Here is an 18,033-nt window from a genome sequence, read left to right as displayed (position 1 = left end):
AGCTTCAGCAGTGAGCCACTCAATAGTCAATCTTATAAGTGCTTTGGTTTTTATGACTGTAGCAACTATTTTTTCAGAAAAACACCTTTAACAATTTTTAAATACCTTTAATACAGCTGCAATTTATTAAACATCTAAAATGTTCCTTGTGCCGGGATGAATAACTATAAATAAGCATTTTTCTACACCACACTCTTTGAAATTCCCTAAACATGTTCTGCTGTTTTACAAAAATGCACACCATATAAAAACACCTATAATTCTTTCTTCCATGTATGAAATGCCCACACTTCCATCCACATCTCCACTTTGCTCCCTTGGTGATTGTCCACACAGTCCTAAAACCTTATTTTATTATTTATTTACTTATTTGAGACAGAATCTCACTCTGTCACCCAGGCTGGAATGCAGTGGTGGGATCTCGGCTCACTGCAACCTCTGCCCCCAGGGTTCTAGTGATTCTTCTACCTCAGCCTCCAGAGTAGCTGGGATTACAGGCGCCCACCACCACACCTGGGTAAGTTTTTTGTATTTGTAGTAGAGACGGGGTTTCGCTATGTTGGCCAAGCTGGTCTTGAACTCCTACCTGAGGTGACCGACCCGCCTTGGCCTCCCGAAGTGCTAGGATTACAGGCGTGAGCCACTGTGCCTGGCCTATTATTATTTTTTTACTCACCACTATACTAGTGAACAAAATCTTATTTTAAACATATCTTTATAAAAGCCTTTCCTGAATTCTGAAAGTAAGTTAAATGCTCCCAATCTTTAACACAATTGTTCCTTACACTTCTGTTATTGCACTTAGCACACTAAGGTATAATTATTTGTACCTCACGATAATTCACCCACCAGTCCACGGGCTACTTGCAGGCAGAAAACATATCCTGTTTCCATATTTCCAGTACCTAGCACCTAACATTTAGCCTGGCACATATTTATCAACGAAATGAATGAGTTCCCTAGCATAATAATTTCCATATAATAGCTACTAAATAAGCATTTATTGAATTTAACTTAATGAACAGTCAAATAATGTAAATCACTACCCACAAAAGAGCACACGAATTAAAAAATGCAGGATGAAGGTGAGATTAGAGTGGGAAAGAATGAACAGGCAAATTTCACAGAGGTTCAATCCTGCCTTTTCCCTGGATCCCCGCTCCCAGCTCCATTTAAGGTATCTTAGGTTTTATTTAAAAATCTAGGGTAAGTTTTTTCCCTTCCTCCTTCTCCCCCTCCTGCCCTTCCTTCCTTTTCTAAATTTTAACAGACTTTTGTTTTATTAGATACAGAGTCTTGCTCTGTCACCCAGGCTGGAGTACAGTGGCATGATCATGACTTGCTGCAAACTCAAACTCCTAGGCTCAAACAATTCTCCTGCCTCGGCCGCTTGAGTATCTAGGACTACAGATGTGCCCACCACGCCCAGCTAATTTTTTTTTCTGTGTGTTTTGTTTTTTTTTTTTTTTTGTAAGAATGGGGATCTCACTATGTCGTCCAGGCTGGTCTTGAACTCCTGGACTCCATAGATCCTCCTGTCTCGGCCTGCTAAAGTACTGGGATTACAGGCATGAGCCACTGAGTCTGGCCTAAACAGACTTTAAGGCTCTAGTAATGTGTATCTTGGATTTGGGAATCTTTTCAGTTTCTGCATTTCCTTTCAATACATAGGAAAAATGAACTCATCTGCAAAGTTGCTAAGCTTGTTTGCTTCTCAGCTCTCCAATGGAACTCTGACATGAGCATGGAACCCCAGCCAATCATCCTCCCAAGCTGTCACAATACCGTACTTAGAAGCCAAGGTAATGAGGCCCTGTTCTGATTGCTGACACACCTGTGATCAGCTGTCATGCATGCACAGGCAACTGCAGGCCTGGGGAACTGCAATGCAAAGGTATGGAGGAGAGAGAATAGGCTCAGTTCAGGAAATTGAAATTAATTCAACGTGACCCGCATGTAGAGGTCTGATTTTAGTTGCAGCAAGAACCTGGGGAAATGAACAGGAGTTGCATCACAAAAAGCATTTATGTGTCATACTCAGGAAGATGTACTTATATCTTGAATGCTTTTACAAGAAAACCTTTAAAATTATATGTATCTTTTACAAAATCATAATTTCTTATCCAAAAATGATACACTTTAATGTAGAATTTTTACACAGAAATGTGCAAAGAAAATCATTCTTAACCACCTAAAGATAACTATTTTAAACATTTTGGCATGTATTTTTCAACCTTTTTTTCTATGCACATAACCAGGAATGCATACTACAAAGAAAACAAGGCAGGCACAGTGGTTATGAGCCTGCTGTCCCAGTTAGTCTGGAGGCTGAGGTGGCAGGATTGCTTGAGTCTGGTGACAGAGCAGGAGCACCATCATCTTGGACAAACACCGCCACTTTAAGTTCCAGCTCCCTTTCTAGCCTCATGCATTTCAAGGAAATCACTTCTCTTCTAACTATAAGCAGCCAGAAAGAGGAGACAGTAAAACACAGATAAGACAGCTCAGGTACAAAGGGAGGTGAGGGGAAAGTCTCTTGGGTAACTGCCAAACTTCACCCTCATACAATGGACCCCAGTAAAACAGTGGGCCTTAATAAGTACATTCCATTCCCTTCAGATGCACTAAGATAGGGAAGGTAAAAGCAGACTCAGGGATATGCCTGCAGCTGCAAAAAGATGTATGGGAACAGACACACAACTCTCCCTCCCAGATAAGCACAACAGACACAGAAGCAGTCTAAGCCTCTGATAAACACTCCCACCCTAAATCCTTAAAAAATCTTAGTCCGTAAGAGAGTGTGCCTCTAACCTAACTGGCCAGAAGCCCCTCTCAGGTTTGTTTTCTCTACAATAAACCCATCCTTGACTTCTAAGTCACCTTTCCTGTTTTTTTCTCTTTCTTTAATTCTTACATCTGGGAGTTTGAGGCCAGCCTGGGTAACATAGTGAGATCTTGTCTTTTAAAAAAAATTACAGGCCAGGTGTGGTGGCTTGTAATCCCAGCACTTTGGGAGGCCAAGGCAGGCAGATCACAAGGTCAGGAGTTCGAGACCAGCCTGGCCAACATGGTGAAACCCCATCTCTACTAAAAAAATGAGCTGGGCATGGTGGTGTGTGCCTCTAATCCCAGCTACTTGGGAGGCAGAGGCAAGAGAATTGCTTGAACCCAGGAGATAGACGTTGCAGTGAGCCAAGATTGCTTCACTGCACTCCAGCCTGGGCGACAGAACAAGACTCCATTTCAAAAAAAAAAAAAAAAAATACAAACAAACAACAAAAGTGTATCCATTCCTCTGAGTCAATAAAAGATGTATGTTAGAAAAAAAAAGAAAAACCACATACTATATATACTTATTGCATCATCAATTGCCTTTCCATAAAGACTTCAATCAGAATATAAATGAAGGGCTGCACAGGATCCTATTATAAAGCTGTATCATAGGTTATTTAATTCCTAATTGTTGGGCATTTAGGTTGTTTTAGATACTCTAAATAATACCTTCATGAATAGTTTTGTACACTAAATTTTTTTTAAGAGATGGAGTCTCACTATGTTGCCCAGGCCGGAGGGCAGTGGCTAGTCACAGGTGCAATCATAGAGCACTGCCCCCTTGAACTCCTGGGCTGAAGCAATCCTCCTGCCTCAGCCTCCTGAGTATCTGGGACTACAGGCATGTACCACTTCCCCCAGCTTATACTAATTTTTATATGTGTATTTAATTACATACTTAAATCTAAAAGTGGATTATACCAAATCTACAAAAATAAGATTTTTAAACATTTTTGATGCAGATTACTTTATTAAAGTGTATATTCCCACTATCCCTACCTACTAAGAATGCCTCCTTCTCAGCTCTTTTATCCATACTGGATGTTCTTATACTTTAAAAATATTTACATATTAATTTCTTAATTTGATTTGCTTGTTTACTAGTGAGATTGAACTTTTTTCATGTATTTACTGGTAATTTGTATTTCTTTTTTTGGGGGGGTGAAATTCCCTATTCGTGTCCTTAGCTAATTTTTATTTTTTGGTCATCAACTTGCCTTTTCATATTGCTTATGTGTTTAATAAAATTTAAATATTTATGTAAAAAGTATTTATGTAGCCAAGTCTACCAATATTTTCCTTTATGGTTGTTTCCTTTGCTGTTTTGCTTCTTAGAAAGCTCCTCCCATTTTGAGATCAATTTATAAAAAAAAAAAAAAAAGAGAGAACCCTCTTCTGCTAGTTCTTTTATGGTTTAATACTTTGCGATTTTGTTTTCACAATTAGTGTGAGATAGTGTTCTGATTCTTTCTGCCCATAGTGCAGCTAATCAGTAATAACACAATTTATTGAATAATCCATCCACTGATTTAGATGCTACCCTTATCATAATTGTTCCTTTCATGTTCCTTGGATTTCATCTACTGAGGGTTATAGGAATAGGGGCACGTGGGAGAGTGAATAAGCATTACAGAAATAGATAGTAGTACCAAAGGTGTGAAAATTTGGACCGGGCAGTGTGAGAGCAGAAAAGGAACTGTGCCTGTGGCAAAGATTATTTGCTTGGCCAAACTTTAGTACGGCTTCTGAATCTTCTGCTAGGTCCATCTGTGCACTTCTTTGTAAAAATCCAGTTTTAGCGAAGAACCCCCCTTTCCTCCATATCTAATGTTTCCTCACCCTCCACCATCCCCCAGGTGATGTTCTGTCTTCAGGATGAGTCCTGTTAGGTCAGTTTCACTAAATGCCCCTTACCTCTGATGTTTCCTCTTAGTAATTTTCCATCCGCTGAGCTCCATGCTGCTGGTTGGCTACCAATTCCCTCTTCCCCGTGCTGTATTCAGAGTTGAGCCCAGTCCCTCTTCCGCACTGCAAGACCCAGTTGCAGTGGTCCCTATGCCAACTGAGACAGTCCTCAATAGTCTTCGTTCGTTGCTTCAAGTATCATTGAATAATTTTGTCTTTAACACCTCTTCACATTATGGTCACAGCTATAGATGGTTAGTAGTAGGTTAACTGAACATGTAATTTCCAAGCTGTAAGTTGCTCATCAAAATATGTAAGTGAAAAAAACCAAAACCAGGGAAGGAAAGCAAGACAATCCTCCCCAAATAACTTTAAATCTATGCGTCTAATTCCACATCATCGATGAGCCATCTGTCACATGGACTACTGTCCCTTAAACAGCACTCAGGTATGAGACTTGAGAGGAAGTTCAGACCAAGGACGTGTCTTCGAGGATATTTCGCTTAGAGAAAACGAAACTGTTTTTAAATGTAGTGCTCATGACTAGTGCGCTACTACACAAACAGCATTCTCCTGGCGTTGTTACACTAACATAAGCCTCAGCAGCGAAGACAGTTGCTACCGGGGGAAATAACCTTCGACTGTGTTTTTCGCAACCGATTCCTCTTTTTTTTTGCTGTTGTAAAGGACCGTTAAAGACGGAAACAGAAGGTTGGTGACGTTAGTCCGCAACAGAAACTTATTTTGTACTTTCACAGTGGCTTGCCTACTTGGTGAGATAAAAGTGGGAAGACTGGACCTCAAGCCAGGATGTCCTGGGGGCTCCCGGGAGCGTCGCGGGCTGTGTGTTCCCCGCGCGCCGGCAGGAGGCGCGCGCTGCCTGGAAACGCCCCAGCGCCGCCCGCGCCCGGAGACCCGCCGCAGTGACGCAGCGAGAGCCCGGGAGGAGGCGCGGGAACGCGCGCCTGGGGTCAGGTGCCGGAAGAGGAAACCTCTCGCTGGCGCTAGGAGTGCGGCGGGGCGCGCGCCGGCGGCTGCGGAGCTGGCAGGTGCTAGGCGTCTGCACCTGGCAGGCGATGACGCCCGGTGCGGACGCCCCGGGATAGCGCGGGCGAGGCTGCGGGGCCCCGGCGCGCACGCCCGCATCCCTCCCTGGCTCTGGCGTGGGCCCAGCCCGGCCCTGGCAGCAATGGGGCTCCTGCAGCTGCTGGTCGTAGCGGTGCTGGCATCCGAACGCCGGGTGGCGGGTGCAGCCGAGGTCTTCGGGAACTCCAGCGAGGGTAAGGTCGGGGCACCTGGCTTCTGCATCCCAAAGTTGCTTTTGCATTTCTTGCAAGGTCAAAATCAGCCCGGGGTCTGTCAGCCTAGCAGGGCGATGGTGCTGGGGGCGTTGGTACTTGCCGGGTGGTGAGTCCAGAACGGGCACGAATGGTGTTTCCTGCAATGGAAACACGCATGGCTAAGGAGGCCTTATTATTAACCTCCTCATTTAGCGGAGAAAATGGGAAGAGACAAATAATTCTCTTTCTTTTAACGCAGTATTATCTCCCTTAGGGAGCAGCCATGTTTGTGGCTTTAATTTAACTTACTAAAGCGCCTCTTTACTCCCCAGTGGACTGAGCTTCTGGACAGCAAGACTTGGGGTGGAACTAGGGGCTTAATGACTGATGGCTCTCAAGCTGCATGGAACTTTTACACCCCGCAAATCTAGAGGCTTTTCAAATTGGTTATGTTCTACAGAGTTTGAGAGGAAAAATGAATCCAGAATGGGGCTTTATTTATTTTTAAAGAGCCTTTACCATCTAATTTATTAATACCATCTGGAGACAGGAAAACATTACATACTCACAATGAGAAATAAAGGACTTTCTGAATAACAGATACATAGACATATAGATAGAGAATGTACACCCTCAATTCTACAGGTTCAGCCACAGATGAAAAATAAACACAGAAACACAAAAGCTTGCCAGTCCAGGTATCAGAGTTGTTCTCCTTACTTGAGGGCAAGAAATTTCTCATCGATTTGACCTCAAAAAAGACAAGTGGACAAAAACTGTGTTCTCTGTTGTCTCATATCCAACAGGAAATAGGTCTCTATGAGATATTAATTCGTTTACAGATCACAAAATTCCCAATCATTGCAGCTACCAACAGGAAATAACTTGTCATCCATAAGTGAACTGTAAAAAGTAACAATTTAATAGAGAGTAAAACTAAAATGAGAAAAACAAGAATCAACGAAGTTCTCTTGCCACTTCAAATTCACCTGTGGGAGCCAAGAAGAAACATGCCTGGGCTTGGCTCCCTATGAGTACACCATTTTTGATTATTTCAGGTGCCTTTTTTTTTTTAGCCGGAGTCTCGTTCTGTCACCCAGGCTGGAGTGCAGTGGCATGACCTTGGCTGACTGCAACCTCCGCCTCCTGGCTTCAAGCGATTCTCCTGCCTCAGCCTCCCTGGGTAGCTGCGATTACAGGTGCCCGCCACCACACCCAGCTAGTTTTTCTATTTTTAGTACAGACGGGGTTTCACCATGTGTGCAGGCTGGTCTCGAACTACTGACCTCGTAATCTGCCCGCCTTGGTCTCCCAGAGTGCTGGGATTACAGGCGTGAGACACCGCGCCCGGCCGATTTCAGGTGACTCTTGCTCATCTCAGTGAGAACTCAGAATGGAGTGTTAGATTGTAGGTCTTGTGCTTGGTGAATGAGTTTGGGCAACAGCTCATGGTTTGTTAATATAAAATGTCAAAGGCACTAGTTGTGCCAGGCAGATCATCATGTGCTTTTCCATGAAATTAAGCGCATTCTGTTTTGTTTTGAGGTTTATAGACTAGTCGCAGTTCTGAAACATAATATTTTCTGAATAATGTGATTGTGTGCCTATGCACTTATATTTGAAAAGCCCTCGTGCAAACTGAATTCTAGGATCTTTGTATAGGACTGAGGCCAAAGTTGAAAAGGGCAATTTTTTTTTCCAGAAAAACCTTGTTTATAATAGAGCACTAACATTCCCTGTGTATAGTGTGTGCCAGGTGCTTTCCATGTGCAGTGTTATTTAATCCCCACCACCCTACAATATAATGATCTTCCTCACTTATCAGAGGAACAAATGAACAGCTGCTAGGGTTACAGATGGGACTTGGACCCAGGTGAGTCTCCCTGCAAATTTCATAGTCCTTCCACTTCAGTAAAGCTGCCTTCCAATAAGAATATCTTACATGGCATGGTGCTTTGTACTTAATCCTTCTGTGAATCCTCATTCTTCAAAATAGCTTTATGATGGAGGTAGAAGAGATGCTATCTCCATTTTAACAGGTGAAGAATTTGAGATATTAGAGTTTTTATTTGATCGAGGCCAGCCCCTGAGTCAGAAGAGCAGGCATCCAGACCTTTTTCTTTCTAGTTGGTGTTTTAGTATTTCATACCTAGAAATTTTTATACAAAAGTTAAAAAATATGAATAAGTTGAGAAATTAATATTTTTTCAGACACTATTTTTTACCTCTTTGCTATGATTAATAGCACTGATATTCCTCAATGTTATTCTTTTTGCCTTGCATTGGTATTGTCATTCTGTGCAAAAGAGGGACAATGTGGGGACTTAACTGCTGAGTGATAATAAAAGCTGATATTCTCCACATCTGTCAGATAAAAATCAGTATGGAAAGGTAGAAGGATGTAGTTCAGGATTTGCATAATCTTCCTAGAAAATGGCTGGATTGATGTTTGATGATGATGATTCTGATACCCATACAAACGGAAGAAATTGAGCATCTGCTGTAATTTAGGAGGATTTACCCATCTTTGGCAGGATGAGCTAACTTGCATGACTTCGGTAGTGGCCTGAATGCTAAATAAATCTTGGAACGTGGCAGATGGAGTTCCTAGAATGTCTGAGGAGGGTGCTTTCTGTGACCAGTGGGCACATGAGATGGATCACACTTTTAAGCAGTTTTTCCTTCTCTTGGAGTCCCAGTTCACTGCTGCCTTTAACATCTTTCATTTGTTTAGATTCATATCCAGTAACTCCCCTGGAATTTCATAGTAACTGGACTTGAGCACAGCATCATTTGGGCCTTGCAGTCTTCGTGCTGTTGATGGTGCTTTACCAAGGTAGCAGGCCATTTGTGGTTAGTTGCAAGTGCTGTCTTTCTCTAAAAAGTGTATAATGCTAATATGTTTATTTTTGTGTTTCCTTTCAACCTTTAGGGCTATTGAACATTTGTAAGAAGTTAACAATGAGAAATTGGGTGGGGCAGTTGACAGCTGACCAACTCAAGTAGCTGAACTGTTTTTGTTTTTAATCTGAAGAGAAGACTAGGCTATGATAGATTTCTCTTAGAATTTGGTTGTTGTGTTGAAACACAACCAGTGGAAGTAAATTTTAGTAAAATAGTAAAAAGGAGGAGTTGGAAATTTTTATGGTTGCCAGATTAGGATCTGATTCGGAAAGAAAAAGGAAAAGGTTAGGATTGGGCAGCACTTTTTAAAGTGGAATTATTGGAAAGAAAAAGTGATTCTGAGTAAGAATGGAAGATGGGTGTGAAAATTGTTTCAAGTCCCTTCTATAGGTCAGATGGCAAAAAAAAAAGCCATTTCTTTTTAGAGGAAAGCTAGTGGAAGTGCCCCAACTTGATGTTAGCCATTTGCTTTGTAATATCTTTTGATGTGCTGTCTTTTTTCCTCCTACTCTCCAAGTCATAAGATCTAATTATGCCTCATAAAATGCTTCTAATAAATCCTTTTCCATATGCCTTAGAGGTGAAATTAAATTCCTGTTAGCTTCTTCAGGATATCTTTTGGGTATGTGTCTTCTTTTGCTAAATCTGTTTTTATGAGCAGAAATTGTATAAGTTTCTAACAGACTGAGCTGTTTAAGTTGCCTTGACTTTCAGTATCTTTTGTTGTTACTCTGTGGAAGTCTATTTCTCAACGTAATGCTTATGATGTGCCTGGAATTTCTGTGACTGCCCTGTACATGTTAGTCCCTTTCTTCCCGCTAATTTATTTGTAGGGCTGCTTTGAGTGCCTGATTCTCTTTCTTTCTTTCCTTTTCTTTCTTTCTTTTTTTTTTATTATTATACTTTAAGTTCTAGGGTACATGTGCACAACGTGCAAGTTTGTTACATATGTATACTTGTGCCATGTTGGTGTGCTGCCCCATCAACTCGTCAGCACCCATCAACTCGTCATTTACATCAGATATCACTCCGAATGCCATTCCTCCCCCTTACCCCCTCCCCATAATAGGCCCTGGTGTGTGATGTTCCCCTTCCTGAGTCCAAGTGATCTCATTGTTCAGTTCCCACCTATGAGTGAAAACATGCAGTGTTTGGTTTTCTGTTCTTGCGATAGTTTGCTGAGAATGATGGTTTCCAGCTGCATCCATGTCCCTACAAAGGACATGAACTCATCCTTTTTTATGGCTGCATAGTATTCCATGGTGTATATGTGCCACATTTTCTTAATCCAGTCTGTCACTGATGGACATTTGGGTTGATTCCAAGTCTTTGCTATTGTGAATAGTGCCGCAATAAACATACGTGTGCATGTGTCTTTATAGCAGCATGATTTATAATCCTTTGGGTATATACCCAGTAATGGGATGGCTGGGTCATATGGTACTTCTAGTTCTAGATCCTTGAGGAATCGCCATACTGTTTTCCATAATGGCTGAACTAGTTTACAATCCCACCAACAGTGTAAAAGTGTTCCTATTTCTCCACAGCCTCTCCAGCACCTGTTGTTTCCTGACTTTTTAATGATCGCCATTCTAACTGGTGTGAAGTGGTATCTCATTGTGGTTTTGATTTGCATTTCTCTGATGGCCAGTGATGACGAGCATTTTTTCATGTGTCTGTTGGCTATATGCATGTCTTCTTTTGAGAAGTGTCTGTTCATATCCTTTGCCCACTTTTTGATGGGGTTGTTTTTTTCTTGTAAATTTGTTTGAGTTCTTTGTAGGTTCTAGATATTAGCCCTTTGTCAGATGAGTAGATTGCAAAAATGTTCTCCCATTCTGTAGGTTGCCTGTTCACTCTGATGGTAGTTTATTTTGCTGTGCAGAAGCTCTTTAGTTTAATGAGATCCCATTTGTCAAGTTTGGCTTTTGTTGCCATTGCTTTTGGTGTTTTAGACATGAAGTGCTTGCCCATGCCTGTGTTCTGAATGGTATTACCTAGGTTTTCTTCTAGGATTTTTATGGTATTAGGTCTAACATTTAAGTCTCTAATCCATCTTGAATTAATTTTCGTATAAGGAGTAAGGAAAGGATCCAGTTTCAACTTTCTACTTACGGCTAGCCAATTTTCCCAGCACCATTTATTAAATAGGGAATCCTTTCCCCATTTCTTGTTTTTCTGAGGTTTGTCAAAGATCAGATGGCTGTAGATGTGTGGTATTATTTCTGAGGACTCTGTTCTGTTCCATTGGTCTATATCTCTGTTTTGGTACCAGTACCATGCTGTTTTGGTTACTGTAGCCTTGTAGTACAGTTTGAAGTCAGGTAGCGTGATGCCTCCAGCTTTGTTCTTTTGGCTTAGGATTGTCTTGGCAATGCGGGGTCTTTTTTGGTTCCATACGAACTTTAAAGCAGTTTTTTCCAATTCTATGAAGAAACTCATTGGTAGCTTGATGGAGATGGCATTGAATCTATAAATTACCTTAGGCAGTATGGCCATTTTCACAATATTGATTCTTCCTATCCATGAGCATAGTATGTTCTTCCATTTGTTTGTGTCCTCTTTTATTTCACTGAGCAGTGGTTTGTATTTCTCCTAGAAGAGGTCCTTTACATCCCTTGTAAGTTGGATTTCTAGGTATTTTATTCTCTTTGAAGCAATTGTGAATGGCAGTTCATTCACGATTTGGCTCTCTGTTTGTCTGTTACTGGTGTATAAGAATGCTTGTGATTTTTGCACACTGATTTTGTATCCTGAGACTTTGCTGAAGTTGCTTATCAGCTTAAGGAGATTTTGGGCTGAGATGATGGGGTTTTCTAAATATACAATCATGTCATCTGCAAACAGGGACAATTTGACTTCTTCTTTTCCTAACTAAATACTCTTTATTTCTTTCTCTTGCCTGATTGCCCTAGCCATAACTTCCAATACTATGTTGAATAGGAGTGGTGAGAGAGGGCATCCCTGTCTTGTGCCAGTTTTCAAAGGGAATGCTTCCAGTTTTTGCCCATTCAGTATGATATTGGCTGTGGGTTTGTCATAAATAGCTCTTATTATTTTGAGATACGTTCCATCAATACGTAGTTTATTGAGAGTTTTTAGCATGAAGGGCTGTTGAATTTTGTCAAAGGCCTTTTCTGCATCTATTGAGATAATCATGTGATTTTTGTCTTTCGTTCTGTTTATATGCTGGATTACGTTTATTGATTTGCATGTGTTGAACCAGCCTTGCATCCCAGGGATGAAGCCCACTTGATCATGGTGGATAAGTTTTTTGATGTGCTGCTGGATTTGGTTTGCCAGTATTTTGTTGAGGACTTTTGCATTGTTGTTCATCAGGGATATTGGTCTAAAATGCTCTTTTTTTGTTGTGTCTCTGCCAGGCTTTGGTACCAGGATGATGTTGGCCTCATAAAATGAATTAGGGAGGATTCCCTCTTTTTCTATTGATTGGAATAGTTTCGGAAGGAATAGTACCAGCTCCTCCTTGTACCTCTGGTAGAATTCAGCTGTGAATCCATCTTGTCCTGGACTTTTTTTCGTTGATAGGCTATTAATTATTGCCTCAATTTCAGAGCCTGCTATTGGTCTATTCAGGGATTCAACTTCTTCCTGGTTTAGTCTTGGGAGAGTGTAAGTCCCCAGGAAATTATCCATTTTTTCTAGATTTTCTAGTTTATTTGCGTAGAGGTGTTTATAGTATTCTCTGATGGTAGTTTGTATTTCTAGGGTTGGTGGTGATATCCCCTTTATCATTTTTTATTGCATCTATTTGATTCTTTTCTCTTTTCTTCCCTATTAGTCTTGTTAGCAGTCTATCAATTTTGTTGATCTTTTCAAAAAGCCAACTCCTGGATTCATTGATTTTTTGGAGGGTTTGTTGTGTCTCTGTCTCCTTCAGTTCTGCTCTGATCTTAGTTATTTCTTGCCTTCTGCTAGCTTTTGAATGTGTTTGCTCTTGCTTTTCTAGTTCTTTTAATTGTGATGTTAAAGTGTCAATTTTAGATCTTTCCAGCTTTCTCTTGTGGGCATTTAGTGCTATAAATTTCCCTCTACACATTGCTCTAAATGTGTCCCAGAGATTCTGGTATGTTGTATCTTTGTTCTCATTGGTTTCAAAGAACATCTTTATTTCTGCCTTCATTTCGTTATGTACCCAGTAGTCATTCAGGAGCAGGTTGTTCAGTTTCCATGTAGTTGAGCGGTTTTGATTGAGTTTCTTAGTCCTGAGTTCTAGTTTGATTGCACTGTGGTCTGAGAGACAGATTGTTATAATTTCTGTTCTTGTACATTTGCTGAGGAGTGCTTTACTTCCAATTATATGGTCAATTTTGGAATAAGTGTGATGTGGTGCTGAGAAGAATGTATATTCTGTTGATTTGGGGTGGAGAGTTCTGTAGATGTCTATTAGGTCTGCTTGCTGCAGAGTTGAGTTCAATTCCTGGATATCCTTGTTAACTTTCTGTCTCATTGATCTGTCTAATGTTGACAGTGGGATGTTGAAGTCTCCCATTATTATTGTATGGGAGTCTAAGTCTCTTTGTAAGTCTCTAAGGACTTGCTTTATGAATCTGGGTGCTCCTGTATTGGGTGCATATATATTTAGGATAGTTAGCTCTTCCTGTTGAATTGATCCCTTTACCATTATGTAATGGCCATCTTTGTCTCTTTTGATCTTTGATGGTTTAAAGTCTGTTTTATCAGAAACTAGTATTGCAACCCCTGCTTTTTTTTGTTCTCCATTTGCTTGGCAGATCTTCCTCCATCCCTTTATTTTGAGCCTATGTGTGTCTCTGCATGTGAGATGGGTCTCCTGAATACAGCAAACTGATGGGTCTTGACTCTTTATCCAATTTGCCAGTCTGTGTCTTTTAATTGGACCATTTAGTCCATTTACATGTAAGGTTAATATTGTTGTGTGTGAACTTGATCCTGTCATTATGATATTAGCTGGTTATTTTGCTCGTTAGTTGATGCGGTTTCTTCCTAGCATTGATGGTCTTTACATTTTGGCATGTTTTTGCAATGGCTGGTACTGGTGGTTCCTTTCCATGTTTAGTGCTTCCTTCAGGGTCTCTTGTAGAGCAGGCCTGGGTGGTGACAAAATCTCTAAGCATTTGCTTGTCTGTAAAGGATTTTATTTCTCCTTCACTTATGAAACTTAGTTTGGCTGGATCCTTTTCTTTCAATAAGGAGATGAACCTGTGAAGCACAGGAAAGCTAATGGAAGTTAATAAATGATACTTTATTGTATAGCCTTGGGCAGTTTAATTTAAAAAATTGTTTCCCATTTGTTTGAAACTTTCAGCAGCTAACTGATGGCAGCACAGTTACCTCAATTTTACTTTGAGGGAACTGAAGCCCAAAGGAAATACATTACTTGCCTGAGGTCACGTAGTTCAGCCATCATTTAAAAAACATTTACTATATGCCAGTTAGGTGACTATACTGTGTTAGACGTTGGAACATCAAAAATGACAAAATCCTGCACAGCCAGGAATCAAACCACAACTGGTTTGGTTAAAGCGATCTTCTGATAAAATTGTGCAATGGATGTCGGATTGCCAAGGTTACACTGCAAAAGTATTTTCACACAGAAGTTAGGTTAAAGATAGCTAAGACTGGGAAAAAAATACATATATATCCTTTGCTTGTTTATCAAACACTATGTTAGGAATTCTCAAACCTGGCTAAGCATTAGAATTACATGGAGAACTTTTTATAAAAAGTATATTGGTGAAGAGACAGCTAGAAATAGAAATTTAAAAGAAAAAACAGGGCCAGGTACTGTGGTTCAGTCTGTAATCCCAGCACTTTGGAAGATTGAGTGGGGGAGGATCTCTTGAGGCCGAGCGTTCGAGACCAGTGTGATCAACATGGCAAGACCTCGTCTCTACATAACGTTAACAAATAAAATTAAAGAAAAGAAAAAGTACATTTAAAATAGGCTCAAGAAACATTACGTATTCTGGGATGATTATCATGGGATATGTAAAGACCTCTACAGAGAAAATGACATAATACATCTCAACATTCTTTAGTTAAATTGAGAAACTAAAGAGATGAATATCGCAGATTCATAGATTACAAAATTCTAAAGATAAAGATATTTTAAAGATATCATTTCTCTCTAAATTAATGTATATAGTCAGGGCCATCCCAATCAAAATCCCAGCATGTTTTTTTTTTTTTTTTTTTTTTTTTGGTGGATATTGACAGGCTAAAGCTTATATGGAAATGAAAAGGACCAGAAATAGTCAAGATAAATTTGAGGAGGAAGAACAAATTTGGAGCAGGAGTTAAGAGAGTTGTAATATTTGTGTTAGGATTGGTGTCTGTAGCTAGACAAATAAGCCAGTAGAATACAATTGAGACTCCAGAAGCAAACACATACGTTCACTTGACTTATGTGAGAAGTGGAACTGCAAAGCAGTAGGGAGATGGTGGTATTTTTAAATTATTTTATTTGTATAAACTTATGGAGCACAAGTGTAGTTATAGGATATATTGTGTAGTAGTGAAGTCAGGGCTTTTAGTGTATCCATCGCTGGAATTATGTACATTGTACTCATTAAGTAATTTCTCATCTTTGGCCCCCTCCCACCTTCCTCAGTCTTCAGTGTCTATCAGTCCACAGTGTAGGCCCCTGTGTACACATTACATAGCTCCCATTTATCAGTGAGAGAACATGCAGTACCTACAGGGTGGTATTTTTAGTGAAGGTTGCTGTCAAGTAGATAAACATATGAAACAATGAACTGTGACCTCTATCTTACACCATGTATAAAAATCAGTATCAGACTGATTTTTAGCTCTAAATGTGAAAGATAAACTTCTAGAAGTTAACATGGGACTGTATCTTCATGATCTTGGTATATGTTGGCAAAGATTTCTTTAAAATGACACAAAAAGGACTAATCATAAAGGAAGAACCTGAGAAATTGACTGCTAAAATGAAAACTCTTAATCTAAAGGTAACAAGAGAGTGAAAAGACAAGCAGCAAGAGTAGGAGAATATATTTGCAACATATCTGTCAAAATACTCATATCTATGATGTGTTAAAAACTCCTAAAATTGAAGAAGGGCAGACAGTTCCATTTTTAATATATGTAAAAGACTTGAACAGACTGTTTTCACAAAGAGGATATCCAAATAGCCAATAAGCAAAGCAAAGGGTTCCTAACACCCATGAGTAATTAGGGAAGTGCAAATTAAAATCACAGTCAGACACCACTATGTACCCAGCAGATAAATGAATGATACCAAGTGTTGGTGAGACTGTTGGGCAGTTGGAATACTTTCCTACAGTAAGTTGATGAGGTATACATTGGCAAAACATTGTTGGAAGACTGGCAGTATCTACTGAAGCTGAAGATGAGAATACCCTATTACCTGATAATTCTACTCATAGATTCCACCCAACAGAAGTGTGTATATGCATGTACCAAAAGACATGCACAGAAAATGTTTAGAGTTATTTATAACTCTAAACCAGAAATACAGATGTTTATTAACAGTAGAACAGATAAATACATTGTGGCATGCTCATTTCATGAAGTATACAAGAACGGTAATGAGTTATGGCTACTTATAGCAGCTGGAATGAATTGCACAAACATAGTGCTGATTTTAAAGAAGCCAAACACACAAAAATTGTGCGTAAATTCTATTCAATTGAATTCCCCCAACTAAATTCCTAGTGTTTGAACTTAGGACCCTGTTTCCCTCTGGGGGAGGAAAGAAGATGTGATTGGGAGGGGCCACAAGGGGACCCCTAAGGTGCTAGAATGCTGTTTAGGTGCTGTTTAATTCATGGGTGTGTAAACTTTGTGTATTTCTCTGCATAGTATTTAATGAATATTTGTTTTTTAATTGATACCTGGACCTTAGCCCCAGTGATTTTGATTTAACTTATCTAGAGAGGGTCCCAGGCAGCAGTGTTTTGGTTTTTTTTTTTTTTCTTTTTTAATCCACTGCAGATGATTGTAATAATGTATAGCCAGAGTGTATAATCACTGTATTATAATTTCTTATGAAAAGGACACCTTATGGTCACTATAGAAAATTTTAAAAATAAGGAAATGTGTAATGAAAAGAAAAAAAAAATCACTGAAAATACACTCCCAGAGATATTTCCTCTTAACACCTCTACCTATTTCGTCAAGTGACCAGGTTTTAAATAATGTATACAATGTCCCTCCCTTTTATCATCTGGCTTCTGCCTGGTTCCCACTATAGGCATTTGAGGAAAGGAAGATGATGAGGCATCATTTTCCTGTAGCTTTTGGGAAATCCAGGAAGTAACAGATGAAAGTTATAATTATTCCTGAAGAAGAATTCAGAAGCAAAGACTGCATATTAATTTTTAGTCCTAATCGTTATGTATTCTCACATGGTCTGTTTGTTTTTATTTCTGGATTTCTTAGACTAAAACAAGACTTTTTAGGTACAGTTTAACCATTTAAGATCAAAGGTCATCTGTTACACTGTCAAAGCAAAAACTCTTTCAAATAGATTTATTGCCTGACACATATGCTTTCTGGAATAGTCTTCCACAAAATCAGAACTATTTTATTTCTTACTCATTTATTATTCATGCTGTAATGGTAACAGCCTAGATGTTCATTAATAGGAGATTGGGTAAATGATTATGGTACATACCCAGAATGGAATACTCTGTAGCTTTTAAAATGGTAAAGCTAGAATTATCTGTGTTGTTATGGAAAGATACATTAGACCTGTTAAATGGGCAATATCAAACATACATATATCTTTTTCCATCTGTGTGGAAATATGCATGCTGATATCTGCCTAAGCCCTAAAAGATATATCCCAACTGTTAGCAGTGATGATTTCTGTACAGTGTGCTTGCTGGAGGAGTTGACTTTCTGTTTATTTTGCACCTTTTATAAGGATTATATATTTTCTAGAAAAATATTACCATTTTAAGGGAAAGCAAAACAGTGACAGAATGTTAACAGAGAGTGTATGTTCCTATTTTATAAACATTTAAAATGTAGAGTTGGCCTGGCGCGGTGGCTCATGCTTGGAATCCCAGCACTTTGGGAGGCTGAGGTGGGTGGATCACGAGGTCAAGAGATTGAGACCAGC

The 18,033-nt window shown here is 39.7% G+C and overlaps 1 protein-coding gene across 1 annotated transcript in view; it reads left to right on the top strand.

Moving 5' to 3' along the window:
• The first annotated feature begins 5,673 nt into the window (after nt 1-5,673).
• Nucleotides 5,674-18,033, top strand: part of TM7SF3 (transmembrane 7 superfamily member 3) — a 47,064-nt gene continuing 34,704 nt past the window's right edge. The window contains exon 1 of the mRNA XM_025400912.1: nt 5,674-6,017. Coding sequence (XP_025256697.1) covers nt 5,927-6,017 — 91 coding nt within the window. The 5' untranslated portion in view covers nt 5,674-5,926. The remainder of the gene's footprint in view (nt 6,018-18,033) is intronic.

The sequence above is a fragment of the Theropithecus gelada genome, chromosome 11 (assembly GCF_003255815.1).
Source record: "Theropithecus gelada isolate Dixy chromosome 11, Tgel_1.0, whole genome shotgun sequence".
Lineage (NCBI taxonomy): Eukaryota > Metazoa > Chordata > Mammalia > Primates > Cercopithecidae > Theropithecus > Theropithecus gelada.
Note: the sequence above shows the minus strand (reverse complement) of the source record. Positions and strands in the feature narration are given on the sequence as shown.